At 55.5% G+C, this 25,404-nt stretch overlaps 1 protein-coding gene across 1 annotated transcript; it reads left to right on the top strand.

Annotated features, from left to right (window-relative positions):
• Positions 1–1,260: 1,260 nt before the first annotated feature.
• Positions 1,261–25,328, top strand: LAMB3 (laminin subunit beta 3). Its single transcript, XM_074925424.1, has 22 exons — positions 1,261–1,309; positions 1,803–1,957; positions 10,830–10,944; positions 11,122–11,195; positions 11,633–11,815; positions 12,221–12,284; positions 12,514–12,689; positions 13,367–13,487; positions 13,863–14,051; positions 14,144–14,299; positions 14,840–15,036; positions 15,778–15,889; positions 16,324–16,696; positions 17,201–17,361; positions 18,337–18,545; positions 19,480–19,683; positions 20,293–20,437; positions 21,761–21,968; positions 22,991–23,132; positions 23,491–23,667; positions 24,075–24,228; positions 24,689–25,328. The coding sequence occupies exons 1-22, from the start codon at positions 1,261–1,263 to the stop codon at positions 24,823–24,825; spliced, it is 3,501 nt and encodes a 1,166-aa protein (XP_074781525.1). The 3' UTR covers positions 24,826–25,328.
• Positions 25,329–25,404: the final 76 nt, after the last annotated feature.

Genomic DNA, 25,404 nt, shown 5'->3' with positions numbered 1-25,404 from the left:
GTACCCGCCTTGCCCAGCCCAGCAGACTAGTTACAATAGTTTTTATTACAACACCCACCCTGCTTAACTTAGCAAATTAGTTACAATAAATTATTACACCGCGGTGGCCACGCCAGCCCCGGGTGGGTCACTGCAGCCGGGCTTTCTCTTGCCGGCTGCCTGCAGAGCAGCTGGTTCACGCTGCCGTCATCCTCGTCCGAAGTGATTTCTGTCTGCGGCCGTGCGCCCTGTCTAGGAGCTGTCGGGAGTTGTTCGGGAACTGGGTGTGTATGTCTGAGGATCCCTGAATCACTCCCTTTATCATTACTACACCCACAGGCACCTTCTCTCCCAGGTGAGGCAGCTGCTTGTTAAAAGCCGGGAGAGGAGAGCGCCGGCGCTCAGAGGGCTCTTGGGGTTGCAGATCGGCTGTCGGGTGGCACGAGGGGCAGAGAGCCTCGCCGTGAGCCAGGGACACCCGGGGACGGGGCGCCGTCACGCAGGGAGGAGGGCAGGTGAGGTTTGGGGGTGCTGGGGGGTGCTGGCAGCTCTGCCTGCTCTGGGCTTTCCCGTCGGGCTTCCCCGCAGAGAGACACGTACTCTGTGGCCATTTGTACGGGTTCCTTCTTTTCATAGAACAAGGCTTTGGGCTGGGGAGTTTTGATCTGGAATCGATTCTGGAAACGCAGGGCAAAGGGTGGGGCTGGAGAAGAGGAACGTGCAGGGTGCCTGGGGAGAGGGGCCCGGGGGGGGTGTGTCTGTGTGTGCACGGGCATCGTTTCTAGCTCCGCGTTGTGACCTGGTATCGGCGCCGCTGCCTGCCCGCTGCGGGTTGCAGTGCTGGGGGCTGCAGCTTCTCGATGTTCCCGGGGAGCTGGACAGTCCGAAATTCCAGCTCTGCTGAGAGCGAGGAGCTGTGCTGGTACCTGTGGTTCGCCTCAGCAATAACATAAAGACCCGAAGATGCAGTGTTTGGGGAAGAGGGCAATCTCTTACACACTTTAGGAGAATCTTGTGCATGCTTTGTGAGTTAGATGGAAAGCTGGGATCCTTTGTACATTAAAAACAAATACAGTCTGAGCATTTGATCTTCCTCTCCGTTATTCTCGATTTTTCACCCGTGTTATTCTGTTGCAGATCAATTCAAATTATCTCCCGGTTAAAATCATCGCCTTGTAAACTGAGAAGGAATGCGAAGGACCTGGACTGAGCTTTAAACTGGCATCTTCTGCTCGTTTTCACTCGTGCTGCAAATTCTTCCCTAGGCGTGTCTTTGGCGGGATGGAGCCTCGCTGCCGGCTTTGGCTGTGGGCATTGTTTGTCCTCCTGGGTAAGGCTCACCATACAGCGTTTCCAAAAGGATATGGGGGAAGCTGACTAAATAGAAACCCTGCTAACGTAAGCTTTGTATTAGTCCAGTCCTGTGGCAGCAGCTGGGAGGCTGGTGTTTGCTAATGGTGCTGGTGTGTGGCGAAGGGCTCTCCCTGCCCCGACCTGCGGGGCTGGCTGGGTAACAGGGGCACCCCAGACAGGCTGGTCCGTAGGGTGGGCCGGGAACGGAGCATCCCCGCAGGCCAGCCACTGGGGGCATGGCAAAGAAATGTTTCAGAAATAACTGTTAGTATAAAGCACTTTAAAAGTGCCTTTTTCCTATTCAAGGTAATTCGGGGGCAAAATACCTTTGGTCTTTTTCGGCATACACATTTTGTAGGTTTGTCCCAACCATGACCTTGTAGTTGGTGTGCTGTAGAAAACAGCAGGCACTCCGGCTGACGTCCGCGTGCCTCCCTGACACAACCCCACGTCCTGTGGTGCTGTTCCAGCTGCCCCGCGGCTGCCGGGCGCGGAGCGAACCTGCTCCCAGGGAGCCTGCTACCCCCCCGCCGGAGAGCTGCTGCTGGGACGGGCCCCTCTCCTGAGAGCCTCCTCCACCTGCGGCCTCGCCGAGCCCGAGACCTACTGCACGCCCCACGGAGAGGTACGTCCCAAACCTCACGTAGGGATGCTAATGCCCTTACCCGTCCGACCCTTCCTACCCTTCTGCAGGGATGTGTTGAACCTGTTTTAGATATTTCTCTGCCTTCCAACCCCGTTGGGTCATTGCACCGTCTGTGGTGCCCCCTCGCACCCTCTCTGCTGTCCCCATGGTCGAGATGAGGAGCTGAGCACGAATGTGGTGGCAGGGAAAGGGCAGCAAAGCTCTGGTGTGGAGCACTGCGGAGGTAAAGTGGAAGCTTTTGCATCCAAAATATCCCAGGCTTTCCTATCCCCTGACTTCTTAGTTTTAAACCAAACTCGTATTTCACTTGTCAAAAATGGGAACACTTCAGGTCTTTTAGAAAAACTTGGAAAAACTTCTGAACCAAACAACTGTTTCCAATTACTCCGGTTGTGCGGGGGCAGGAGATCGTGCTCGCGGGGATAACGTTTCAGCCAGCTGCAGATTCCCAGGCTCTAAAGCTGCCACCAAATCTGAGTAAGAGTTTAAGGATGAGCACAGGGCTGGAAATAGGGGTGATGTCCCTGATGTGAGCATTTCCTAAAGCCTTTCTCTGTCGGTCTGGCAACGTTAACCCTGTAACTGTTGTGAGAGGAGCTTCGGAGGGAGAGGGTTCAAGGCAGGACAGGCAAAAAGGGTCTTGGAAGAGATGCTGGAGAGGAAAGGAGATGCAGACCTCAAGTGGGGCAGGGTTTTCTACAGTGAAATCCAGCTTGAGTGAGTCAGCCTTCCTCTGGTTTTAATTCCCCTTCAAACTGAAGGTCGAGATGTGGCAGTAGGTGGATTTGTTGTGGAGCTGGTGGTGCTCTCGCTGGGCTGGAGGGGTTTTTGCTCCTCTGGGCTCAGGGGGGGCTGGGACCTGTTGGCTGGAGAGAAACTGAGGCAGCTCCTGGCCCTGACAGCTGTGAGCACCGTGTCCTCCTGGACGCCGGGCTGGCTGCAGCACCAGTCCTTTGTCCGGTTGTTTTCCAGGCCGACAGCTGTGGTCAGGCATTGCCACCAGCCAGGCTCCCACTCCCTTTTTTCAGAGCTGTTTTGCTGCTCCCAGGGGACGGGGCTGTTTGCTCACCTCCCCTGCAAACCCAGCTGCTTCTCACGGGTGCTGTGGCCCATGCATGGCTAAAAAGCAGGCAATTATTTCGACTCTGACTTAATTTTATTTTTTTTTCTTCCCAATTTCTGTTTATACTTGAGGAAAACTGTACATAAATTCACCCCTGAAATCTTCACTTAACATTGACTTTTACTTGAAGAGGGGGCTTGTACAATGGGAAGCGAGTGTCTGCAAAACCTTGAGGACGCTGGAGCGGGCTGGTTATTTCTTTGCCTGACCTTGAGAGATCATGAAGGGCCTCCAGTTGCCATCATCTGCATCATTTGTAATCTTTGAAGTGGAGACTGGGCGTCTCTCTGTTGGCTGAGATATGCCTTGAGCAGAAATGATCTGTTTGGTGCAGAATTAGTGAGTGAGGTCTCGTGGCAGTCCTGCGGAGGAAGGCAGAGAACAGCACTGCAGCAGTCTCTTCCAGTCTTCAAGTCCCTCAGCTATTCAGTTTTCATATGGCTTATACCTTGCCTTACAAGCACCAGAGTTAAAAGGGATCTGGAACAATTAGCGCTGATGTGTTAAATGGGATTCTCCAATTCTAGCTTTGGGATTGAGGCCTTTGCTCCTTTACTGAAGGGAGAGGTGCATCGGTGCTGCTGGCAAATTCCACGAAGACCCTTATTTCTGTTCTGCAGCTGTAATGGCTAAGGGGACTTCTGAATATACCAGCTCCTATCTTTACAGGAGGAATCTCCATGTGTTGAGCATTTCCTAATATTTTCCTCCCTTTTTCTGCTTCTCTAATTTAAGCACAAATTAATCCCCTGAACTCATTTTTCCTATTCCCATCCCATAAAAAGTAAGCACATTTAATTTATTGCCTCTTAGGATTTTTTTTTTTTTTTATTTTTTGGTTACAAGCCTTGCTCTCGTTTTGTTGCCAAATAGGTACAAATCTGGAGTGTGTTTTGCAGTCTCAGCAGAGGGCACGGGATGAGGGGTTGCTCTCGCAGGCTGCCGCTGCCCAGGCACACGCTGTCTGGCCCCACCAGCCCACGCTGGCCCCAGGGTCCTCTTTTGCAATTCTGGTGGGTCACTCCATTTCAGCCTCTGCTCCATTGTCTGCTCCAGCTCCAAATCCCTCTAACCTTTATACTTTGCACTACTGATTGCTCCATTCCTTGGCTGTAGGCTCAGTCTAGTGAAATCCAGAAGGGACGCTCAGCGTTGCCATTTATAGCGCAGGGGACTGCAGCGGTGGTTAGAAAAGTGATGGGGGGTGGAAACGGGGCAGACCAATGGTCTGGCTTGGAAATCACTTAGTGCTTGGGAAATGGCTCTTGGTGCCAGCAGGGAAAGTAAAAGCAAGAGGGAAACTGAAAATAAATCAGAAAAATGAGTGAGGCTTTCAAGCCTGGATTTGGAGTCGTAAAGGCGCTGATGTGCGTGGAAAGGCTCTCGCTGACCGAGGTGCGATCCAAGGCCCAGTTAACTCATCTCTTTATTTAAATGCAAAGTCTAACGCTTTGACAGGAATATGGAGCAGCTCACGCTGCCCAGCTCTAGCCGGGGCAAGGCACGATGTGGCTTTCACAGGGATTAGCAGGTTCCCAGTCCCCTGGGCTGGCCTGGCCCTTCCGAGTGACAGCAGAAGTGCCTTCGGCTCTGCCTTGCCACTGGAAGCAGCGGTACCGGTGCCGTGGTGTGCTCGGACCTAGCTTAGAGACGTATTCAGAACCAGAAAATAGCTACAGACTTTTCTGGTGGTTTTGCTAATTTAGAAGAGTACCCCAAACAGCCAGCACGTCACTCTGAAATCTTTTGCCAAAGAAAAAGCAAGTGAGGAGTGAAGCTGTGTGTCCTTGTGTCCTTGTGCTTGTGGTGCTGCTGTTTCCTGCGTCCTACAGCAGATGGGGCAACTATGTGGGTCCACTACGTGGGTCCTCATGCCCCGACCCTGGGAGACTTGGGATTTTAAAATGTTGTTTGCACAAGGTCAAGGACCAAGATTTCCTGCCTTCTCTCACCTGCTTTCCACGGGCACTTGGTGGCTATGGGGACGCAGGGTGGAAGTTGCCTTTATTGCCCCTTGTGTCGTGGTGCCGTGGGGTCATCCGGAATGGAGAGGAGAGGTACGGGAGAAGCCTAATCCCGAAATGAGTTAGTGGGAAGGGAGCGTGAGGCGGTTGGGCGGGAGAGCTCCTGGCATGGCAGAGGGTTCCTCCTCCTGCTGACGGATGGTCGCAGCTGCCTGGCAGGCGTTGGGCGGCAGCATCTCCCCGGTGGTGTCTCAGCTCTGAGGCGTCTTCGGCTGCTTCCAAAAATACAGGCCAATGTCTGCGAGAGTGAGTATGTGCAAGACTAACGCTTCTGTCTGCCATGGTGCTGCCGTCTGATGCTTACATCTGCTTGCTCACCTGCATGGGTCGGTCAGGGAGCTCAGTCCTGATCCAAAAGGTGCTGCCTGCCAGGCGCTTCAGTGGGCCCTGGGCGTGTTGGAACAGGGGCGAGCACACTGAAATGCCCCCGTGCCTCCCAGCTCAACTGCTTTCCAGACCCACGCCATCAGTCAGACTCGGGTTTTTTACCCAGAAAAATGCACTGACAAAAAAAAAAATCATGAAATAGCTGTGGTCGAATGGGACCACAGGAGGTCCAACCCCCTGCTCAAAGCAGAGCTTCTAGTTTTGGGTATTGCTTCATCACGTCAGGGGTTTGCACTGAATAATTTGTATTCCCGACCTGTTGAAGGTAACGCAGCAACCACCAGTTGCTGCTGGATGCTTATCTCATCTTATTCTGGCATTCAGACACACCCTGCTCTTTGCTGCAGGGATGTGTCCCCACCTGCAGTGAATGTGCAGAACAAAAAGCCTATTTCCCATTCTTTTTTTCTTCCTCCTCCTCCCTTCTCCGCATTTTTTTTTTTTTTTTTGCCACGCGACTGCAAATTGACACTATGCTGGGAGACGTCGCGTCATTCCCTTGCAGACAAGTAGCAGAGGCAGCAGGACCCCGGCAACTCGCGCGGGGTGCGGAGATACGCGGGTGCGTATGGGTTCTGCAGACTGTCATCCTGGCAGATTTAAGATGAAGTTTTGCTGAGGGGAGATGATGTGAGAACAGACGGGGTGAAGAAAACAGGCACCCACATGCTTGCTTTTAAGCAAGAGAAATGAACTTAATTTCCTTAAACCCCATACCTGGCATGTTTGTCCAGTTTGTGTCTCCCCCATCCCTCCTGTCACCTCTGACTGGAGGTTCACCAGTAAAACCAGAGCCCTCTATTTGAGCGTAACCTCGGAGCTTGTTTTCCAGGGTCACTTCTGACTGGCCAAGCAAGGACGTGACTTTAGATGTTAAGGCGAAGAGAGAGATCTGGGCTTCAAAACTGAGCACAGCCCGGTTTAGGAAACACCCGACTGAGAAGTTATACCACGATGGCAGAACCGTGGGTAACTTTTACTACCTTTTCCCATGGAAGATGTCTGGAGAACCTCCCAGGGCAGGCGAGCCTGGCAGAGCCATGTCCTGCTGCGGGTGTTAACAGCGAGTGAAAATGGGTTGGAATAGAGAATTTCATAACTTGGCTTTAACCAGGTGCCTTTGTTCCCAAGGTAAATTATTCTTGCTGCCCACCCTGTTTTTTAATAACCCTCAGCCTCTTTGTATACATATAAATTCCCACTGTTTTCCAGATTGTCCCCAAATAAACTCGGAACTGTGATTATTGTCCCTATACAGCATTAATTGTGCAAGACCACCCAAAGCTCCGTATGGGAGGCTGCGTGCCAGGAGCCTGCCTGACACTGCCTCTCCCTGGCACGGAGCTGGGTTAAATGCACCCACCGAGGGCTCCGCAGCTATGAAAGGGTTTCGTTTCATGACTGGAGTGAAGCAGCTTCCCATTTTTGCTGATGAATAACTTCAGTTTATTTCGGGTTGCGCACCTATGCCAGGAGGTTTTATTTCAAGGGCTCTCATATTAAAATGGCAGCTAGAGCTACTTAAAATTCTTTGGTCAGAGTCCATCAGCTTAAAATTGTTGGAGGTTTTCTGCCCCTGCATGAGCGGGAGGCATGGCAGGCTGCTGGGCGGCTGGTTCACAAGGTCAGAGCAGGAGGGGAGCAGCTGAACCCCTCCGCAGGGAGCGCAGGGGCGAGGGCTGGGGCTGCACCCGTGTCCCTGCACGCACCGTGCAGAAGGGTCCCAGGTGTGTGATGTAATATATGGGCATTTTTACAACAGCTGGCTCTTCTTCTACATGGATTTTATATTTTTTTTTTTTTTCCCTCCACCATTTATTTCTAAGACATGAATCTGGTTATTCTCAGCACGCTAGCTTTCCCTCTGAAATGACTGCCTTGTGAAATACAAGGCTGGAATGAATTTCCTTTAATCTCTGAACTTCCATAACCTGTATTTTGGGCGAGTCTTAAGAGCGGCTTGGAGGCACAGGGGGTGATTAGTGGTTTCCATGAAGACCTATGACTTCTTTTACCTTCCTACAGGCCTCTTCAGCCCCACACCTACTCAGACAGGTACTGATTCTTTTTTGCTGCAGTCACGCAGGGGCTGGGGCCGTTGGTGCCTGGCAGGGAGGGGACCCTGTGCTGGAGAGCTGGGGCTGCCCCCGGGGTCAGTGACCCAGCTTAGACCCTGACTTCTTCGTTTCCATTTGTCACATCGTCCCGCAGCCCCGGTCTATTCCTGGCAAGCCCAGCTCTGAGGGATCTACCGAGCCTGTTGCTATGCTGGTAAAAAAAAGAAAGGGAGAGCTGGAGAAAGGTGTCTGCTTGGTAAATCTCCCCTCAGCCCGGCTCTGGGCTGTCATTTTTGGTAATTCCCCCTGTCCCGAGGAACTTTGAGACACATAGTCACAGTCAGTAATAGCAAATCCTCCTGTTGTGCAATAGAAGTGTTTCACAATTTGCTCCAAGGACGTGAAATGAATTTTGCTTCCAGTGTTCATTTTATCCTTAATTAAAAAGCCGAGGGGAAAGAAAAAAAGAAAAAAGAGATTTTTGTATGGAGCACAGCTCATGGGCTGCCTTGGGATGGTCTGTCTCTCATAGTTTAAGCTTCATTTTCACTTGGCACTGCGTTTTCGGTGTGGCTGCAGCTTCGTTGCCAGCCTCGCATTGTAGCTGCTACAAGGCACTTGTGTGAGTGGTCTAATAAGTATGCATGAATCGTGCCTAATGAATAATTTAGCCAAGATTTACCTTGCCCCTCACAGAAAGCCTTTCTTCTCCTTTTGCTAATCACAGTCAGAACTGTTGTGAAGTTTAATCGTTATTGGGATTTGTTTGGTAGATGATTTCTGCGGATAATTCCTGTAGCTTCCTGGCAGTTGGCTGCGAGTAGTCATTATCTGAAATGAGTTCTTCTGCCTGGACCTGATTATATTATTTCTGATTCTTACTGGCAGAGTCAGAAGGACTTGATAGAGGCAGGGAAATTGCATGATTATATATTTTGAATTCTCTGTTTGCTTACTCTGCAATATTGTTATAAATATTGTAGTTACCCAGCTCCTGTTCTGGATATTTATAGACAGAGAACATAAAGACTGTGAAAAATATTATGGAAACAGATCGGCTTAAAGTGAAGATCTCTCCTCAATATCTGCTCAACTGCTGAGAGGTTCCCAGGTCTGGGGGCAGAGCAGAGTTGGGGCTGGGCTTTGTTAGGAGCTAAAACCGACCCAGGTCTGAGCTGGCCTCTGCCCGCGGCTGCCCGGCCGCCTCGCTGTGAGCTGCCCGGCCACGGCCACGCGTCTGCTGCAGCGCCAGTTGGTGCTTTCTGGCCAAGGGCAGCCTACGCCCTGTGCGGTTTTGTGTGAGAACAAGCAAAAAGGTAACTCTGGGCAAAATTTTCCATTCATTTTTCTTTAAATTTTTTAAAAAAGTTATTTCTCATGAAGCAAGTCTCTTTATGTAGAAATAAGCGACTTGGCTGGCTTAGATGAGCCTGTTTCAAGAGTAAGGCAGTATGTGTAAAGCATGAATTAATCTTTTAAAGGGAAAACAGAAATCTTCGTGCCACCGTGGCCCATGGGCCACCACCTCCTGCTGCCTCCCGAGGCACTGATCTCTCCCAGTCCCAGCTCGTGTGTAACGTCGTGTTTGGGTTGGAATCAGCTCATTTGTTTTAAGTACCAGGTGGGCAGATTTGAGCACAGAGGTGGGTATAAAGTGCTTCTTGTCACTCGTCACCCGATGCCTCTGCCCCGTCACTGAAAGCTGATCTCATCACTGGGGTCCCAAACATGCCTGTGTCTCTGGTGTCACCTTGTCCCGCCACGGCAGTGCCAGCCCTTGCAGCGGGGTATCTTGTTGCCTTCCTGCCGTCAGCAGTTGGGCCTTGAGCCAGACGCGCTCCCTCCGCTCCCCAAACCCACTTTCCTTCAAGGACGACCTTTCTGAGCCTCCTGCCCCGTGGGGCCAAGGCCAGCCCCTGCCATCACTGGCAAACCCTGTTCTCGATCTTCCGCAGTTCCTCAGGCTTTGGGACGTGTCGGTGCGAGGCGTGCGTCCCACTGCTCCGTTTGGGAGGCTGCTTTGCCACTCCGGCCACTGACAACTTCTATTTGTGGTTGAAATGTTTCACATCCCTCTTGCTTTCGGGACAGCGTTATCCCATAGTTCGTACAGCTCTGCCTGCCTCGGTGCACGGCCCCGGGAACCTTTCCGGAGAACGGGATCAGCTCTTCCTCTCCGTTTCACCAGGCTGGAGATGCGAAGCGCGTTCCATGCCTCGAGCACCAGCCTTCCCCTCCCGGTGGTCTCCGCAGCCCCCTCCGTTGGCTTCACTCCCAGTGTGGCCGGTACCGGGCGCTTCAGTCGGGGCCTCCCCGTGTCCCCGTGGGATGCTGCTGCGGGCTCTGTCACCCCCCGTTGTTTTAGCATCCCTCTGAGACCAGCCCTTCCCCGCCTTGGCCTCACCTGGCTGCTTCCCCCTGTTCATGGCGGTCCTCGCCCAGCCTGCTTGCCCACCCCGTGCCTGCCTCTCCCCTTGGCCCGTGTCTGGACTTTCCTCGCTCCCCGTCTCTTGCTCAACCTCTTTCCTGCTGCTTTCTACACATTTCTGAGCCTGCTCGTGTGCCACGCGCACCCGCCGGCCCCGTTAGTGGCTGCACGGAGCGTTGCTCGGTTAGTCAAAATTTGGGTATTTGTTTGCTCCTCGGGGACCCTGTTTTCTCCTGTCCCCACGTTCCCCGTGCTTGCTCCTTGAATTACTTGCTCAAGTGAAGGGCTGAACTTTGAGCCACTCGACTTGCCACCCGCTGACTTCTCACCCGCTGAGCTGTTTGCTCCCGCGCAGCTCCCAGGGGAGCTGCCGGGGGCCGAGCGTCACCCAGCGCTGCTGGGTGTGAGAGAAAGGCCTTTCTGTTCACCAGACAGCCCCCTCGGCTCTGTGGAAACGGCAGACTGGTCCTGAAACGCTGCAAAGGGCTTTCTATCGAGTGTTGTCATTGTGGAAAATGGAGTTTGCTTTAAAAAAAAGGGCATTTTTGATGCTTCGCCAAAAACGTCTTTTAGTCGAAAGCATTTTGGTTTTTAGTTTTCAGTCCATAAAACCATGAGTTGTGTTTTTTAACGGGGTGTGAAGGGGGCCACTCGAGTCCTGGTGTTGTTAGTCTCACTGATCACGGCTCTTCAGGTCTCTAATAAACCAGCTTTTCGGATGCCATTTGTTCCCTGGTGAGCCCGTGCCACACGTGTGCCCCCCGGGTCTGCAGCGGGGTCCTTCCCTCGGCCCAGCCGGGACGGTCGCTGCCACCGGCCCTTTCTCTTCCAGTGGAGCATGAGATGCTGCAGGTGCGACTCGCGGCTGCCCCACGCCTACAACGGCCACCGCGTGGGGAACGTCCTGCCCTCCGCCGGGCGCTCGCGCTGGTGGCAGTCCCAGAACGGTGAGTACCGGCCGGGCGTGCTGGGGTCCCCCGGGACGGGGAGGAGGAGGAGGAGGTGTTGAATTCCACAGCTCAGACAGAAGGAAGGGAATAAATGACTCCGCTCAGGCAGCGCAACAGTTTATTATCCTGAAGTCCGCATTCTGTGTCTCTGAAGCTGTCTCTCTGTGCCCGCAGGCGTCGAGCGCGTCTCTCTGCAGCTGGACCTGGACCAGACCTTCCAGCTCAGCACCATCCTGCTTCACTTCAGGGTTTGTGTGCAGCAGCTCTGCTTTGCGGGGAGGTCACAGATGGTGGCGGAAGGGCCCCGCTTGGCTCCCCGCGAGGGATGTCAGTGCGCAGCTCCCTTCAGGCTCCTGATAGGAAGCACACCAGGGTCCCCATCCCTCCTTTTCCCCGTTTTTTGTGGCCGTTCCCCTGGGTGTTTGGGAGGAGCAGAGCAGGGTGGTGGGTCCCCATCCCACAGACATCTCCTTGGTGCAGACGTGTGCTTTGGGGCTACAGCAGGGCTGGCCAAGGGGAGCAGGGAGAACGCAGACGTTGTTGGTAACCCCCAGGGGAAGGGATGGCTCCAGCAGCCCGCGGAGACCTGAGCCTGGAGGGAGGAGGAGGAGGAGGAGAGGCATCCCCGGGGTGGGAGCTGGCTGGCGAGTGCTGTCACAGACGTGCCTCTTTCCCCTCTCTGCAGTCGCCGCTGCCCGCTGCGATGCTGATTGAGCGCTCCACCGACTTTGGCAAGACCTGGGAGGTGTATCAGTACCTGGCCTCCGACTGCGCCACCGCCTTCCCCCACGTCCCCCGGGGCTCCCCCGAGAGCTGGCGGGACGCTCGGTGCCAGGCGCTGCAGGGGTACACTCTGCCCGGGGGCAAGGTAGGATTTGTGGGATTTTCTGTCAGGGGCTCCCACATGTGCCTGTTCCCCCTGCTGTGACCCCGGGTTCAGGGCCAGTGGCCTGTGAGACGCTGCAGAAGCACGTGGTGGCCTGGAAGTCTCGTACACGTGTTAGAGCTGGCGAGGGATGGAGCCTGTGGACACCCAGCACTGCTGAGGAGAGTCCTCCGGAAGATTCCTGCTCCTCTGGGAGGAAAACCCTCGCTGCTTTGTGACAGGCGAGGTGTTATGTTGGTCTTCTGCAAAACTCTCTGTGACTGAAGTCTCTTCCCTGTGCTCAGGGATGTTCTGCAGAGACAGGCCCGGAGCACACGCTGCCCAGAGCATGAGAAGAAAGCACCTTGTGTGTCCTGCTTTTTCACTTGCTTTTTTTTCCCTTCTAAGGTGAAATTCAGTGTCCAAGACCTGGCGTCTACCATCAGCACCTCTTACAGCCAGACCATCGATAGTAAGTGACCGACCTTTTTCATACTGAGAAAGGGAGAGGGGGATGATGCCCCTCGTGGCTCTTCCCCCGTGTGACAGAGAGCGCTGAGCTGGGGGGACTTTGCTGACGCCTCGGCTGCTGCTCTTCGTGCCCGTGCCTCTGCCTCTCGCCCCGAGCCCTCCGCGCAGGTTGCGATGCAGCCGGTGCCTGGGTGCAGCCGCCCCTCACACCTCTCCCCCGTCCCCAACAGAGCTGGGGCCGTTCACCAACCTGCGGATCAACTTCACCGAGCTCCCCCACATCGCGCGCCAGGGCTACCACTCGCCCAGCACCTTCTACGCCGTGACGGAGATGCGGGTGCTGGGGAGCTGCTTCTGCCACGGACACGCCGACCGCTGCGCCCCGTCGGGAGACCTGCACGCCGTGGTGAGTGTCGGGGCGAAGAGAAAAGCTTGAAGACAAGCTCTGTGGTATCGGGCTCCACCACTGCCCAGGAGTGCTGCTCGAGAGACCTCGGCTGGGGTGACCAGTGGGGTGGGGGGAGTCTTTCCCCTGGCCTGAGGCTGCTCGTAATCAGGGGAAGTGATGCCCTGTTTTGCCTGCAGCAGTGGGGTGGTGGCTGTGAGACAGCAGCCTGTGCTGCCCCCACGTAAACCCCCTTTTTGTGTCAGGTGGAGGGGCTTTATAAGGCGTTAGGAAGCTGAGTGGTTGCAGGACATCGTGCTCTGGGGGGAACCGCTCCTGCTAGCACCGGGTCTCTCGGCAGGGCGGGGGACATGCAGAAGGTTTCAGCGGGCTCCTTCATGCCCAGGAGGATTTGCCAGTGCAGGTTGTTAGCTGTTGCAGGATTTTCTTGTCCCCAGGTTATGCTGGTTTGCTTTGCCTGGAGAGTAGTTGTCCTCGGGTAGGTGGTAGAGGTGGTGGGAATCACGAGGCGAGGAGCAGCCTGTCCCCAGTGCTGCCCCAGCCCTGTCTGGGTGCTGGGTGTCACCACTGCGGGGAGGCAGGAGCGGGCCAGGCCTGTCCCATCCTCGGGAGGGAGGAGGAAGCTCTGAACCGAGCAGCCACCACCCAGGAAGGCCAAAGCGTCGTCTCCGCAGCAGGTCCATGGGCACTGCGTGTGTCAGCACAACACCGCCGGCCCCCACTGCGATCGCTGTGCCGCCCTCTACAACGACCGGCCGTGGGCGCCCGCGGAGGACAACGATCCCCACGAGTGCCAGAGTACGGCGAGTGCCTTTCCCCTCTCCTCTTCCCAAGGCCTTTCCTAAAATCCCCCCCAGATGTGAGCGGCAGGAGCAGGAGCAAGCTCCCAGACCTTTCTCTGGGACGCTGTGGGACTGGATGCTAACGTGGGTGTCACTGCACAAGACACCCCGACACATTTGGGCTGGGCTTTGCTCCGTGGGGCTGTACCTGGGCGATGCACCAGTGCTTGGCCACGCAGTCCAGCTAGCGCCAGTTTAATCCTGGGGTGGTCAGTGGGTGTCATGGTGTCACACAGGGGACACGGGCACCCCCTAGTGCCACAGCTGCTGCTGCCGGAGGGATTTGCACGGCTGCAGCACTAGCTGGGCCATTTTGTTGGGGTATTTTTAGGATGCAACTGCAACGGCCACTCGACCTCGTGCCACTTTGACCCGGAGCTGTACCGTGCCAGTGGAGGGGCGAGCGGGGGCGTCTGTGACGACTGCCAGCACAACACCGAGGGCAACAACTGCGAGCGCTGCAAAACCAACTATTTCCGTAACCAGCGACAAGATCTCACCCACCCCGAAGTCTGTCTGCGTGAGTGCCCGGCTCCCCCCCATAGCACATTGCCCAGACCCCCCCGTCGCCCCTTGCACCCCTCAGCAGTCCCGTTTCTTGCCCGTTTCCAGCCTGCGAGTGCGACCCGGACGGCACCGTGCCGGGCTCCATCTGCGACCCGCTGACGGGGCGCTGCGTCTGCAAGGAGAACGTGCAGGGGGACCGCTGCCACCTCTGCAAGCCGGGGTTCGCCCAGCTGGCCAACGCCAACCCCCTGGGGTGCCACAGTGAGTCCAGCCCGAGACGCCCCCTGCTTCCCGGGGTGCCGCCACCCCACCTCTGCCCTCAGCATCCCCAGTGGCTCTCAGAGGGAGCTGGTTTCTGGCCAGCCTAAATTGGGGGTTTCCAAGCTAAAGGCCCGTTTTGCAAAGGCTTATAAAATCTCGCTCAGGCTGCGGCCCGTCTCAGATGTAAATCTGGCAAAAAGCAGAGGGCGGGTGGGGTTCGAGGCGCGGGGGGGGCTGCATTCCCCTGCGGAGACCAGCCGGGCTGTGCAGCAGAGGGCAGCCGTGCTCGGGCCAGCGTCGCGCTGTGGCCAGGCTGGGGGGTGCCGAGGCCTCTCGGGCTGCTGAGTCTTGCTGCAGAGCCTGAGGGGGCAGCAGGGGGCTAGAGTGGGGTGCGGGTCCCTTGTGCCAAGCTCAGGTGTGAGGGGAGAGGCAGGGCAGCCGGTCCGGGGGTGGCTGCAGGGTCCTTCTGTGGAGCTTCGTGGGAGGCCAGGCTGGTGCTCCGCACCCGTTTCTGATGCGACGAAACTTCCCTCGCTTCAGGATGCACCTGCAACGCGCTGGGCACGCGGCGGGACGTGCCCTGCGACGACGAGACGGGGCAGTGCTTCTGCTTGCCCAACGTGGTGGGCAACGACTGCGGCCAGTGCGCGGCCGAGCACTGGGCGATGGGCAGCGGCCAGGGCTGCCGGCCCTGTGGCTGCCACCCGCACGGCTCCCGCAGCCCCCACTGCAACCAGGTACTGCCCAGCCCACCCTCTGCATCCCGGGGGCCTGTTCAGCAAATCTCAGCGCTATTTCTTTCATTTTCCTGCCTTTTGTGATTGCACCTCACGTTTTTTCCTTTCCCAACACTGCGGATGCAGTGAGGGGGTCAAGCTGCACAGCCGTGGGCTGTGAATTCCCTAGCCTGTCCTGCTCTTATTCTCCTTTCCCCATTTCCTAGAAAACACTGTGACAGGCTGTTCAGGAAAATGAAAGAAGCTGGTAATTATCGAGGCAAGATTAAGCCATTTTAAAAGGCCTCGTATTCAGCAAGGAAGCCCTAATAGGAGATCTTCATACAGGCAAGGCAAGTTAATTATCCTCATTTGTCAGTGAAAAGCGTGTGTGTCACTTCAGGCTTAAGAGGCAACTGGAAAAATTCAAGTTAAAAGTAAAAAAAAAAAAAAAAAAAAAGAGACAAATTCTAAGAGCCAAAGATAGGTCCCAAATTGTTCAGCACAGGGAGGAGACTTGAGATGACAGAGCGGCTGCTTGTGGGTGATTCCTTTGTCTTTGAAACAAAGCTCAAAACTCGGCTTTGCAATGCTTGGGCTGTTTGAGACTTGGCACTGCAGGAGCAGCACTGGTATGTCCTGGGGCAGAGCAGTGAGGAGGTTGTCCTCGTGCTGGCTTTAGTGCCCAGGAGCAGTCGAGGGATGACTTTCCCAGGACGGTGCCCAGAGCTGGGTCTCCCTGATGTGTTTCTCTTTCCGCAGTTCACCGGGCAGTGTCCCTGCAGAGAAGGCTTCACGGGACAGACGTGCTCTGTCGTGCGGGAGCTGGTCTGCCCGGACAGGCACTATGGAGACGTCCGGGTGGGGTGCACGGGTAGGCAGCATCCCTTTTGCTGCGGCTTGGTGTTCCTTAGCGCTGTGAAATCCTGGGTTATCTGGGAACGAGCACCTGGCCCGTGTCCTGACATCAGCAGTTCTCATGCTGTTTTGCAAGAGAAATTTCCTTTCTGGGACTGCCTCCCAGTTCATGCCCATCGCCAGGTACCCACCGGTCCCCTCCCAGCAGCCCTGGGCGAGCCCCTTGGCTGTGCAGGGTCAGGGCTGGGCAAGCAGCCGGGGGGCTCTTGGTGTTCCTCTGCCCATGCCACCTTCGTCCCTATGCTGCAGGGCTGATGGGTGGGGTTGGGCTTCACACTGTGTTGGCATCCCATTAACAGGATCTGATTTTATATGTATATGATTTTTTTTTTTTCCCCCTCTTTTGGCGGGCTTCACAACTCTGTATCTCTTCACCTTTCCACCACCCAGAGTGCGACTGCGACTTCCAGGGCACGGAGGATGTGGGGTGTGACAAGACGACGGGCCAGTGCCTCTGCCGCCCGGGCGTCACGGGCCCCCGCTGCGACCAGTGCCAGCGGGGCCACTGCAGCACCTACCCCGGCTGCGAGCTGTGCCACCCCTGCTTCCGCGCCTACGACGGGGACATCCAGCGCCTGCGCCTGCGCCAGGCCGCCCTCGGCAACTCCACCTCGCAGCTGCCCCTCGGGAGCGGGGGCTCCCGCCTCGGCCCCCACCTCTCGCAGGCCGAGGGCGACGTGCAGCAGGCCCAGGGCATCCTCAGCAGCTCCTCCGCCACGGAGCAGGGCCTGGCCCGGGCGGGCAGCACGCTCGCCGCGATCAGGTGAGAGGCGGATGCTGCTAACGGGGTGCACCCCTTTGTCGGGAGGAGATGCTGCCTTTTTCCTGTGTGATCACTCTGCTTGTCACACTGAGCCACTTGCACGTGTTCTGCTTTGTTTCTGTACCCAAAAATCTTACTCATGAGGTGACCAGGGATGTAAGAGAACAGCAGCATTTCCAAGCACGCTTGTCCTGTGTAAAATGTTGCAAAGGCAGGAGGCTGGGGGACGGGCTCTGGACAGTTGACATCCTCGGGGTGAATTCAGCGTGCCTGGTCCCTGTGTGGCACGGCCCTGCAAGCTGGCCCAGGGTGGCAGAGCCGTCGCCCAGCCCCGCTCTCTCCCACCTCCACAAACCTGCGAGGCTGCGGCGTGTCCTCGGCTGCCAGCTCGGAAATGCTCTTCCCCAGGTGTTGGCAGTGTCCCTGCATGGATGAGCCCTGCTCTCTGTCTACAGGTGCTTTGCTCTCCGCTTGAGTTCATGTTTTCTGCTTTTTCTCTCCCAGAGAGCAAGTCCAAGGCATAAATCCTGATCTTCATTTTCTGGATGAGACTGCCTCCCTATCGAGGGAGCTCGAAGCCCTCAACAGCAGCTTGCTTATCACTAACACCCAGTACCAGAGCAAGAAGATCCAGTTTGAAACCAGCCGCAGCACAGATGTGTCAGGTACAGTGCTGCAGCTGTAATATCTCTTAATTTGCAGCCGTTAATTTACCTCAGCATGGCCCTGCCTGGTGGTTTCCCACTGGCTGTCAGTTTAGGAACAGCAAATACATCTTCCCTCCCCAGTGAGAGGGACGCTTTCTACCCAGCCTGTGCCAGGCCTGTGACCCAGGATTTCACGCTTCCGGGTTATTTGCTCCGGCGTTTTCGGGCCGGGCAGCTCGCTCTGTGGGCACCAACATCCCTGTCCCCCGGCCAGCACAAACCCCGCTGCCGGGGCACGGTGGGAAAGGGGGAGCCCCGCTGGGAGCGTGTCACCGAACCCGCGAGGAAGCTGAGATAATGAAGGTTGTGCACAGATGGAAGGGATGGAGGGGTGGGGAAGGGAGCCAGGCGGCTGCCAGGCGCTCCGAAGAGCTAATTAAGCCCTGTGACGATGCTGGTGCTAGGCTGCCATTATATCCCTGCTGCAGCTAATGCTGAGTGTCTCACCGCTGCCTCCCCCTCCTCGCCGCAGCGTGTGGCCCACCCGGCCGGGGTCTGAGCAGGGCTCGGAGCTCCCCATCCCCACCACCCACCTTCCTGCTGGAGGGGAGTGGGGGGCCTGCTCGGGAGCCAGGGGAAGGGCTCTGGGAGCCCCGTCCTGCCCCGCCAGAGCCCTTCTGGGCTGCACGGAGCAAAGCCCCGATTGTGCACGCGCGTGTGCACATCGTCTTGCTTTAGTTTTGTTTCAATCTTTTAACCCCGACCCGGAGTTCAGTCCTTCAGGAGAGCTCTGTAGGAATGGCTGAAAGGCATTTGGAAATAAAAGGAGCTTTTTTGTTATGCCTTAGTGACTAATCACTCCGGCTGTGTCCCACTCCTCTCTGTGCACACATCCACTCGCAGGGTACAGTCAATGCCTTCGTTTAGGCTTCATTCTGCTGCATTTATGAGTCACGGAGGCATTTGTGTCATTTATCGGTTTTGTTCCTGCAGGAGCCTTCAAGACAATCAGATCTGCTTACCAGACATCCACCAATGCCAGCGGCATCGTTGCCGGCGCCTCGGGGCTGCTGGCCGAGTCCCGGGAGAGCCGCAGGAGCGCAGCGGGGCTGGAGGGGGGGCTCGCAGAGTCCACCTCCGGGCTGCGGACCCTGAAGGGCGAGATAGCCTCATCTCCCGACCTGAGCCCTGTCATAAATCAGGTGAAGATACAAAGTGGTTTTCTGACTTCCCCGCTGCGCGTGTCTCGTTTTCGGGAGGGCCCTGCAGTGCTCAGGAGGCAGCGGTCGCATTCTGCAGTCGTGCATCTCTCCTCAACCAGTCTGGCACGGCAGAGCAGTCTCTGTCCAGAGAGACTCATAAATGGCATCTGAGCAACCTGCTGCTTTGGGACATCAGTGGAGAATTGTCTCAGCATCCCCTGCCTGGGGGTCGCAGAGACCAGAGCGTTGCCAGCCGCCCCCTCCCAGGCACACACTCCTTCCTCCAAGGACTCTCTCATGTGTCAGTTCTTGTATCTCAAAGACCCACTTAATTTCTGGATGAGGCTTCTTCTATTTCTCCTTCGCTGCTTTGTTATTGCCATGGAGATCCATTTCGGTGTCTCCTAATGCACGGTTGCTGTGGAGACCACCAACCTCCCCTCTCTGCTTTTCAGGGCACCAACACGTTCCCAAGCGACCAGCCTGTGCCGGGGCTTGCGCTGGCTCCGGGTCCGCGTGTGCTCCTGCTCCAGGGTGCTCTTTGGTGGGTGGTAACTCTAGAAGGTGCCGCGCAATTAAACCCACTGATGTCCAGGCAGGAGGGCAGGGTCTCCCCATCCCATTCTCCCTCCCAAAGCAAACTCACAGGTTGGATGGGGTTCCCCTGCCACGAGGGGAAGAGTTGCTGTCCCGAGAGTAACTGAGATGTTGGCTCCATGCGGTTACTCTTTGTGAGCCACTGGGGTTTAGCTCCTGCTTTGCTCTTTATGCTCCAGCTCGGGGCAGTGAGGAGATGCCGACGTCGAGGAGCCCCTCGGCGAGGGTCTGTCAGAACTTCGGCCCCCGCCGTGTGCTGGTTTGCTTCCCCGGGGGCCCTGAGATCTCCCAGCGAGGCGAGTGCCCTCGCAGCCCCAACCGCTCTCTCCCTCTCCAGATCTGCGGTGGGTTCCGAGCGGAGCCGTGCACGCCCGCGCGGTGCGAGGGGCTGCTCTGCCCCCGGGACAATGGCTCTGCCTGCGGGGCCGCTCGCCCCTGCCGCGGCCTCGTCCCGCTGTCGAGCGGGGCCCTCGCTGCGGCCGGCGAAGCTGCCAGGGAGTTCCGCAGCCTCAGCACCCGGCTCCGGGAGACGGCCCAGCTGGTGAGTGTGTCCTTTGGGGTGAAGCAGCAGAGCCTGGGGGACAGTGATAAATACTTGAGTCTTGATCATTTGGGCACCTTCACAAATTCAGGGATTTTTGAGTGGGAGACTCCCTGCTGTGTGCATGGGTCCTGCCTCCCCCCAACACAGGAGCCAGCGAGCTCGCGAGTGGCTCTGGAAATGTCGCAGGGAAGTCTGTCCTCCTCCTGGTGTGGGATTAGTGTGGCAGAAGGGGTGGGGATGTGGAACCCCCTCTGTATCTGCTCTAACATTTGACGTGCTCTGTTAGAGGACGTGTGTCACTGCTGCTGTAGCTTCTTTCTGCAGCTTCTCAGAAGCTTGCAAATATAAAATGGGTTTTCAAACTCATTCAAAATCCATTTCAAAGGTGTTTTAAAAAGCTAAACAGTACTGTCCCTCTTTGAGACCTTCCTCTGTAAATCCAACCTTCAGTCTTTAACATTTACAATCCTTTAAAGCGGTGGCATATTAAGAATGGGGAATAGCCTAATTTCAAAGTGCCTCGCCCAGCTCGCTCAGAGTTGAGGGAGGGCTGCTGGGATTCCAGATCACAAAGAAATGGCTCCATCAGGATGTCGTTATTTGCAGATTAAAACGACAGAGACGTCTGCAAATCAGCTTCAAAGCAATACTCGGCGGCTGGTGGACCAGATGAGCGTAACGAGGACCCAGATAGAAGGAGATGTGCGGCGCATCCAGCAGCTCATCCAGCAAGTTCGAAACTTTTTGTCAGGTAGCGCTCTGCGGGCTCTAAAGTGTGTGTGTGCAGGTTGGTTTGTGCACAGAAAAAAATATTTTTGATGGGGATATGATGTATGAGAGTACAGTACAAGGGAGGCAGCTGAATAGCTCACCCCAGTTCAGCTCTTGGCTGTCCGCTCACGGGTATTTACGTAGCAAAGGCAGCAAGGGAGGCTTGGACAGTGTTTTCTCGACAACAGAGAAGAAATTTCAGCAGTACACAAGTCCCTGACTTTGTCAGCAATTGCAGCTTGGCCAGCTGACTTGCTCAGGCTTAACCGTGCTGTTCAGACTGACCCAAATTAATCCTGGCTGGTTTATCTGTGTCGGCTTCCCTGGGATGTGGCTGGGGCAGGCCCTGCCTGCTTCCTCACAGAGGCGTTCGGGGGCATCCGTGAGGTCCGTGGGGCAGGAGGTGCCACGCGGCCTTGACCTTCTGTGGTGGGGCTTTGGGGAGGGGCCTCCAGCATCCCCCCAGGACCTGCTCTCAGATGTTACCTCCGAGACAGTGAACTGAATTAACCTGAGTGAAAGCTGTGGAGGAGGTGATCTTTTGTCTGTAGCACGGACAAGATCTTGCTCCGAGCCCCGCGTTCTGCCGCGGTGCCGTGTGCCATCGCCGGGGCGCGAGGACAAACCCCTCCCCGCGCCTGGTGCTCTCCGAGGACTTGCCGTCGGTGTTGACCCGATGCAGAGAAGTTTACTGGCAGCACTCGCTGACCGGAGATAAACAGGCAGCTCTTCTCTGGAGCAGACTATTAATCAGACGAGAATTCCTTGTTGGCCTATAAACCAATGGGATGACTTATTGTTCGCAGACAGATTGTAATAACATAATGAGCCTCACGAGCATTAGCTGAATAAGAAAATCAGGTCATTTGGTGCTGCCTGGTGTTAATGATGAGTGAAGATATTTCTGAGCTAATCGCTGGGCTGATGTCCCTCGGGCTCTGCCTGCTTCTGATTCCTCAGATTTATTAACTTTTATTTGTGAAATAAAAAAAGGTTTGTCTTGAAACACAACCTCATCCGCCCAGTGAGGTCTGACTGTGCTCTGGGCTTAGCCCTGATGTTCTCATTGCCCAGTTGAAGGTATCATTTCGGTCCTTTCCTGAAAGTTTTGCTCACATGAATGAGAAATACATTGAATTCGAGGCGATTAAATTCAGAGTGGATCCTGGCAGCTGCCCGAAATGAAGAGACTGCGTGCGTGAGAGTGTGCGCGGCTGGATGTCTGCCCTCGCCCTCCCTTGCGTTTGCCCTCCCACCTTTCCTCTCTCCCGTTTCTGACACTGTCTGTCCGTTTGCTCTGCAGACAAGGACACGGACCCTGCCACTATCCAGGAAATCAGTGAGTCTGTTCTCTCCATGCGTCTCCCCACGGATGCTGCCGCAGTCCTGAGAAAAATGACCGAGATCCAAAATTTGGCCGCTAAGCTGCAGTGCCCGGAGAACATCCTTGCCCAGACAGCCGAGGACATCGCCAGGGCCAAGCAGCTTCAGCAGGAGGCAGAGCAGGCCAGGTCGGTTGGGGTTCAGGGGCTCTGGGCAGCTGAGAGTCACTCAGCTGGAGCGAACGTGGTTGTTCTCATTTGTCTGAACGTGGTTGTTCTCGGCTGAAATCTCGCTCTGCTGGAGTTCTACTGACTTGCACAATCTGAAGTTTTAGGCCAGGATCTCCTGTGTCTGTACAGCGCCAAAAAGAACGAGTCTGCAGTCTCTACAGACACCTCCCTGGTGCCCCACTACAAATAAAAAATCTGTCTGCCAGGAATAGATCCTGTTATAGATACTAAAACAAGAGGGTCTTTACCAAAAGTAACGGAGGCTTTTCTCTCTCTCTTGAGTCCCTGTGATGGGAGATGACAGGGTTGCCCTCGTATTACTTGATATCGGTGACCTACATCCTAATTGCACAAGAGAGATTAAATGGGCTATTTGTTTTCTGGGTGAAAGTTGGGAGGATTATCTCATGGTCCCTTAAAAAGTAATTACAGAGTGTCCTTGCAAATTTGGAGCATCTGCTTTGTCACATGTTGACTTGCAGCAATATCCCAGCGAGAAGGTTAGGGGATAAGGATGTAAACTCCTTGATAGTGTCTGACACCTGCTTAACCTGCTGGAAGTGATGAGAAGGGAGTCTGGCTCTGCAGAGAGCTCTGTCACCCAGCCTGAATAGTCCCTCTGCAAGCAGAAAAGCATTTGGTGAAACTGGTTCAGGGGTTGTCACTTTCCCTTCAATGCTTTTTCTTGCACCATTTACAAAATAAATGCTGCTAACTAGTTTAAAGGAAGGTGTTTCCCTTCCCTTCTCTGTCTCCTCTGCTTGGGGTATGAAATGGAAATAATGCTTCTCTCTCTCAGAGGGAAACCTGCTGGAGTGTGGCGTGTCCAGATGTGGGGGTCTGTGGCTTTTGGGGGAGGGAGGTTGCAACCTTCTCTGGAACAGTCCTGTCTCGCTTCTCAAGCTTCCTTATTTAGCCTCTGCAACCGAGACCTTCCAGTCCACACCGTTACGTTCACTCACTCCTGGCTGTTTCCCCAGGAACCGGGCGAACGCCGTGGAGGGCAGCGTGGAAGAGGTGGTCGGGAATCTGCGACGAGCCAACACGGTGCTCCTGGAGGCCCGGGGTGCCATCAGGGGCTCCGGCTCTTCCCTTCGGTTCATCCAGGAGCGCGTTGATGAGGTGAGTGACACGCAGGGACACCCCAGTAACCGCGCTGTGGCCTGCTCACCGCTCCTTTGAAACTTCCCCGCGTGGGAGAGTCCTGCTCCAGCGCCGCTGGGAAATGGGGCCCGGTGAAGCTTTTGCTGTAAAAATCTCTTTGTTCTGCTGAGCCTCACTGGCGTGGAGCTCCAGACTCCAGTCGTGGTCCCTGCTGGAGCCCCCTGGGGCTGCCCTGCGCAGGGAGCAGCCCCTGCTCCCTTCTGAACCCCACTTCTGCCGTACATCCATCAGGCAGAGGAGCTGCACGGAGGAGAAGAACATCAAGCGTGGGGTTTGGATGCGATTTCCTTCTTCACATGGCGTGTTCTGCTTTTAGATCGAGGCCGTTCTTGGGCCAGCCGAGAAGAACGTGCAGGCCATTGCGGCGCAGCTGGACGGGCTGCTGGAGAGGCTGGCGCGGCTGCAGCACAGGGCAGAGCAGAGCCGGCTGCGGGCCACCGACGCGCAGCGCATGGCCGGGGAGGCGGGCGAGCGGGCCCGGAGCACGCAGCAGGTACCGGCCACGGGCCACGGCGGTCACAGCCGTGCTCCGCTTCCCGCTGTCACTGCAGCAGAGCCAGCTGTGTCCTGGCACCGGTTTAGATAAGGCGAGGAGGCTTTCCTGTCCCCGCCTCGGCCTGCACGCTGTGTGTCACTTCCTATCAGTCTGATGCAGTATCTCAGTACTGAATCTTTCCAGGACCCTCCTCAGTCGTGACCCCTTTACTGGAAACTTATTTCTGCTGTATCTCTCCTGCCTGAGGCAGAGTAGCCCTTACAGCTGCCAGTCAGCATCTGCGTGAGTGCATCACACACTCACGTGTTTGCACAGTAACAGAGTGACAAAGCTTTAGTGCAGTATCCATTTAATACTGAAAATTAATATTGAATTCAACATTAGAAAATCTCCTCTCCCCCCAGGCTTTTGGACAAGTGAAACAAATGTATGCTGAGCTGAAGAGCAGGATGGGGCAGAGCCCAGCCCTGGGGGAGCAGGGCAGCAGGGTGCAGAGCATAGACCGGGAGGCACAGGCTCTGTTTGAGGAAACTTTGGCCGTGATGCTCAGGATGGGAAGTAAGACTCTTTGTGAACTCAATGTAATAATCTCATGCGCTGGGGAAGGGCTTTTGACTCCCAGATTGGGGAGGGGAAGGAGCTGGGAGGAAGACAACATGCCTTTGGCAGGGACGTGGTGTGGCTTTGGGCCGTATCTGCTGGTGCTGTCCCAGTAAATTTAGAGTTCGTGAGGGTGCGTGTGCCCCTGTGGAGGGGACCCCCTGCCTGCAATGCCCATGTGCCCCCATTTTCCTCCACGTACTCGCTTCCATTTTTAAGCTTTCAAAACTAATGGCTTTGTTCGGAGCAGTCGTGTTGTTTTTTTTTTTTTCCTTTGAGGGGGAGAAGGGAGGAACACAGGATGTCAGTTTTTCTCGCCCCACCAGAGCTATGCAGGGGGGAGGTGGGGGGAATAAGGGCCATGCTGCCTTCCCCCTGTCCCATCATCACGTAACCCCTTCCTGCCCTCTCTCCTCAGCTTTAGAGACGGAGATTCAGGAAAGCAACAAGGCCCTGGTGTCCAAGTCGGCCAGGCTGTCGGGCCTGGAGGAGCGGGTGGGCAGGATCCGCGACGCCATCAACCAGCGAGTCGCCTACTACGAGAGCTGCTCGTGAGCGAGCTGCCGCGCTCCTGCGGCTCCGCCTTCCTCCTCTGCAGAGACTCACTTGTGTATTTATTCCCATTTTCTGGTTGGAGTTCTCACGTGCCTAACGTCTGTATTTTTAGCAAATTGAGTTTCGGTACCTCTGGAAAATAGCTGCACTGAGCCGAAGGTGCAACCCCCTGGAGAGGACTAACCTTGGCTGGGCTGGCTGAAGCTGCCCGGTGGCTGGAGGGAAGAGGGGAGACTCATCAATCTTCCATGGCAGATAAAAACATCCCTGAAGCTGTTATTTCCGGACGGGTTTATAAACCAAGAAATTCTGTCTTTTTCTTATCTTAGCCAATTCAAGCTCTTCGAGCTGAATTTCACTGTCCAAATTAAAACCCTCATGTGGGGCCTTTTAAAACTTTTTAGCTGTCCTGCAGTTAATCCTTAAAATTTACTGTGGCTTCAGTACTTCCCTCCTACATCCTTTTTCGAGTAGCCAGTTCACAGAAATGGGGAATTTTATCTCCATCATATCTATATGATGTACCTGTATTTATACAAATAAGAGAAATGCGATTTCATACTCAAAGGTGGAGTCAAG

The sequence above is a fragment of the Athene noctua genome, chromosome 23 (assembly GCF_965140245.1).
Source record: "Athene noctua chromosome 23, bAthNoc1.hap1.1, whole genome shotgun sequence".
NCBI classification, from domain to species: domain Eukaryota; kingdom Metazoa; phylum Chordata; class Aves; order Strigiformes; family Strigidae; genus Athene; species Athene noctua.
Note: the sequence above shows the minus strand (reverse complement) of the source record. Positions and strands in the feature narration are given on the sequence as shown.

Coding starts and splice junctions, on each gene's coding strand:
- LAMB3 (XM_074925424.1), top strand. CDS start 1,261: ATGGAGCCTCGCTGCCGGCTTTGGCTGTGGGCATTGTTTGTCCTCCTG. Junction 13,488..13,862: donor CGATCCCCACGAGTGCCAGA/GTACGGCGAGTG, acceptor GGGTATTTTTAG/GATGCAACTGCAACGGCCAC. Junction 23,668..24,074: donor GGGCCCGGAGCACGCAGCAG/GTACCGGCCACG, acceptor CTCTCCCCCCAG/GCTTTTGGACAAGTGAAACA.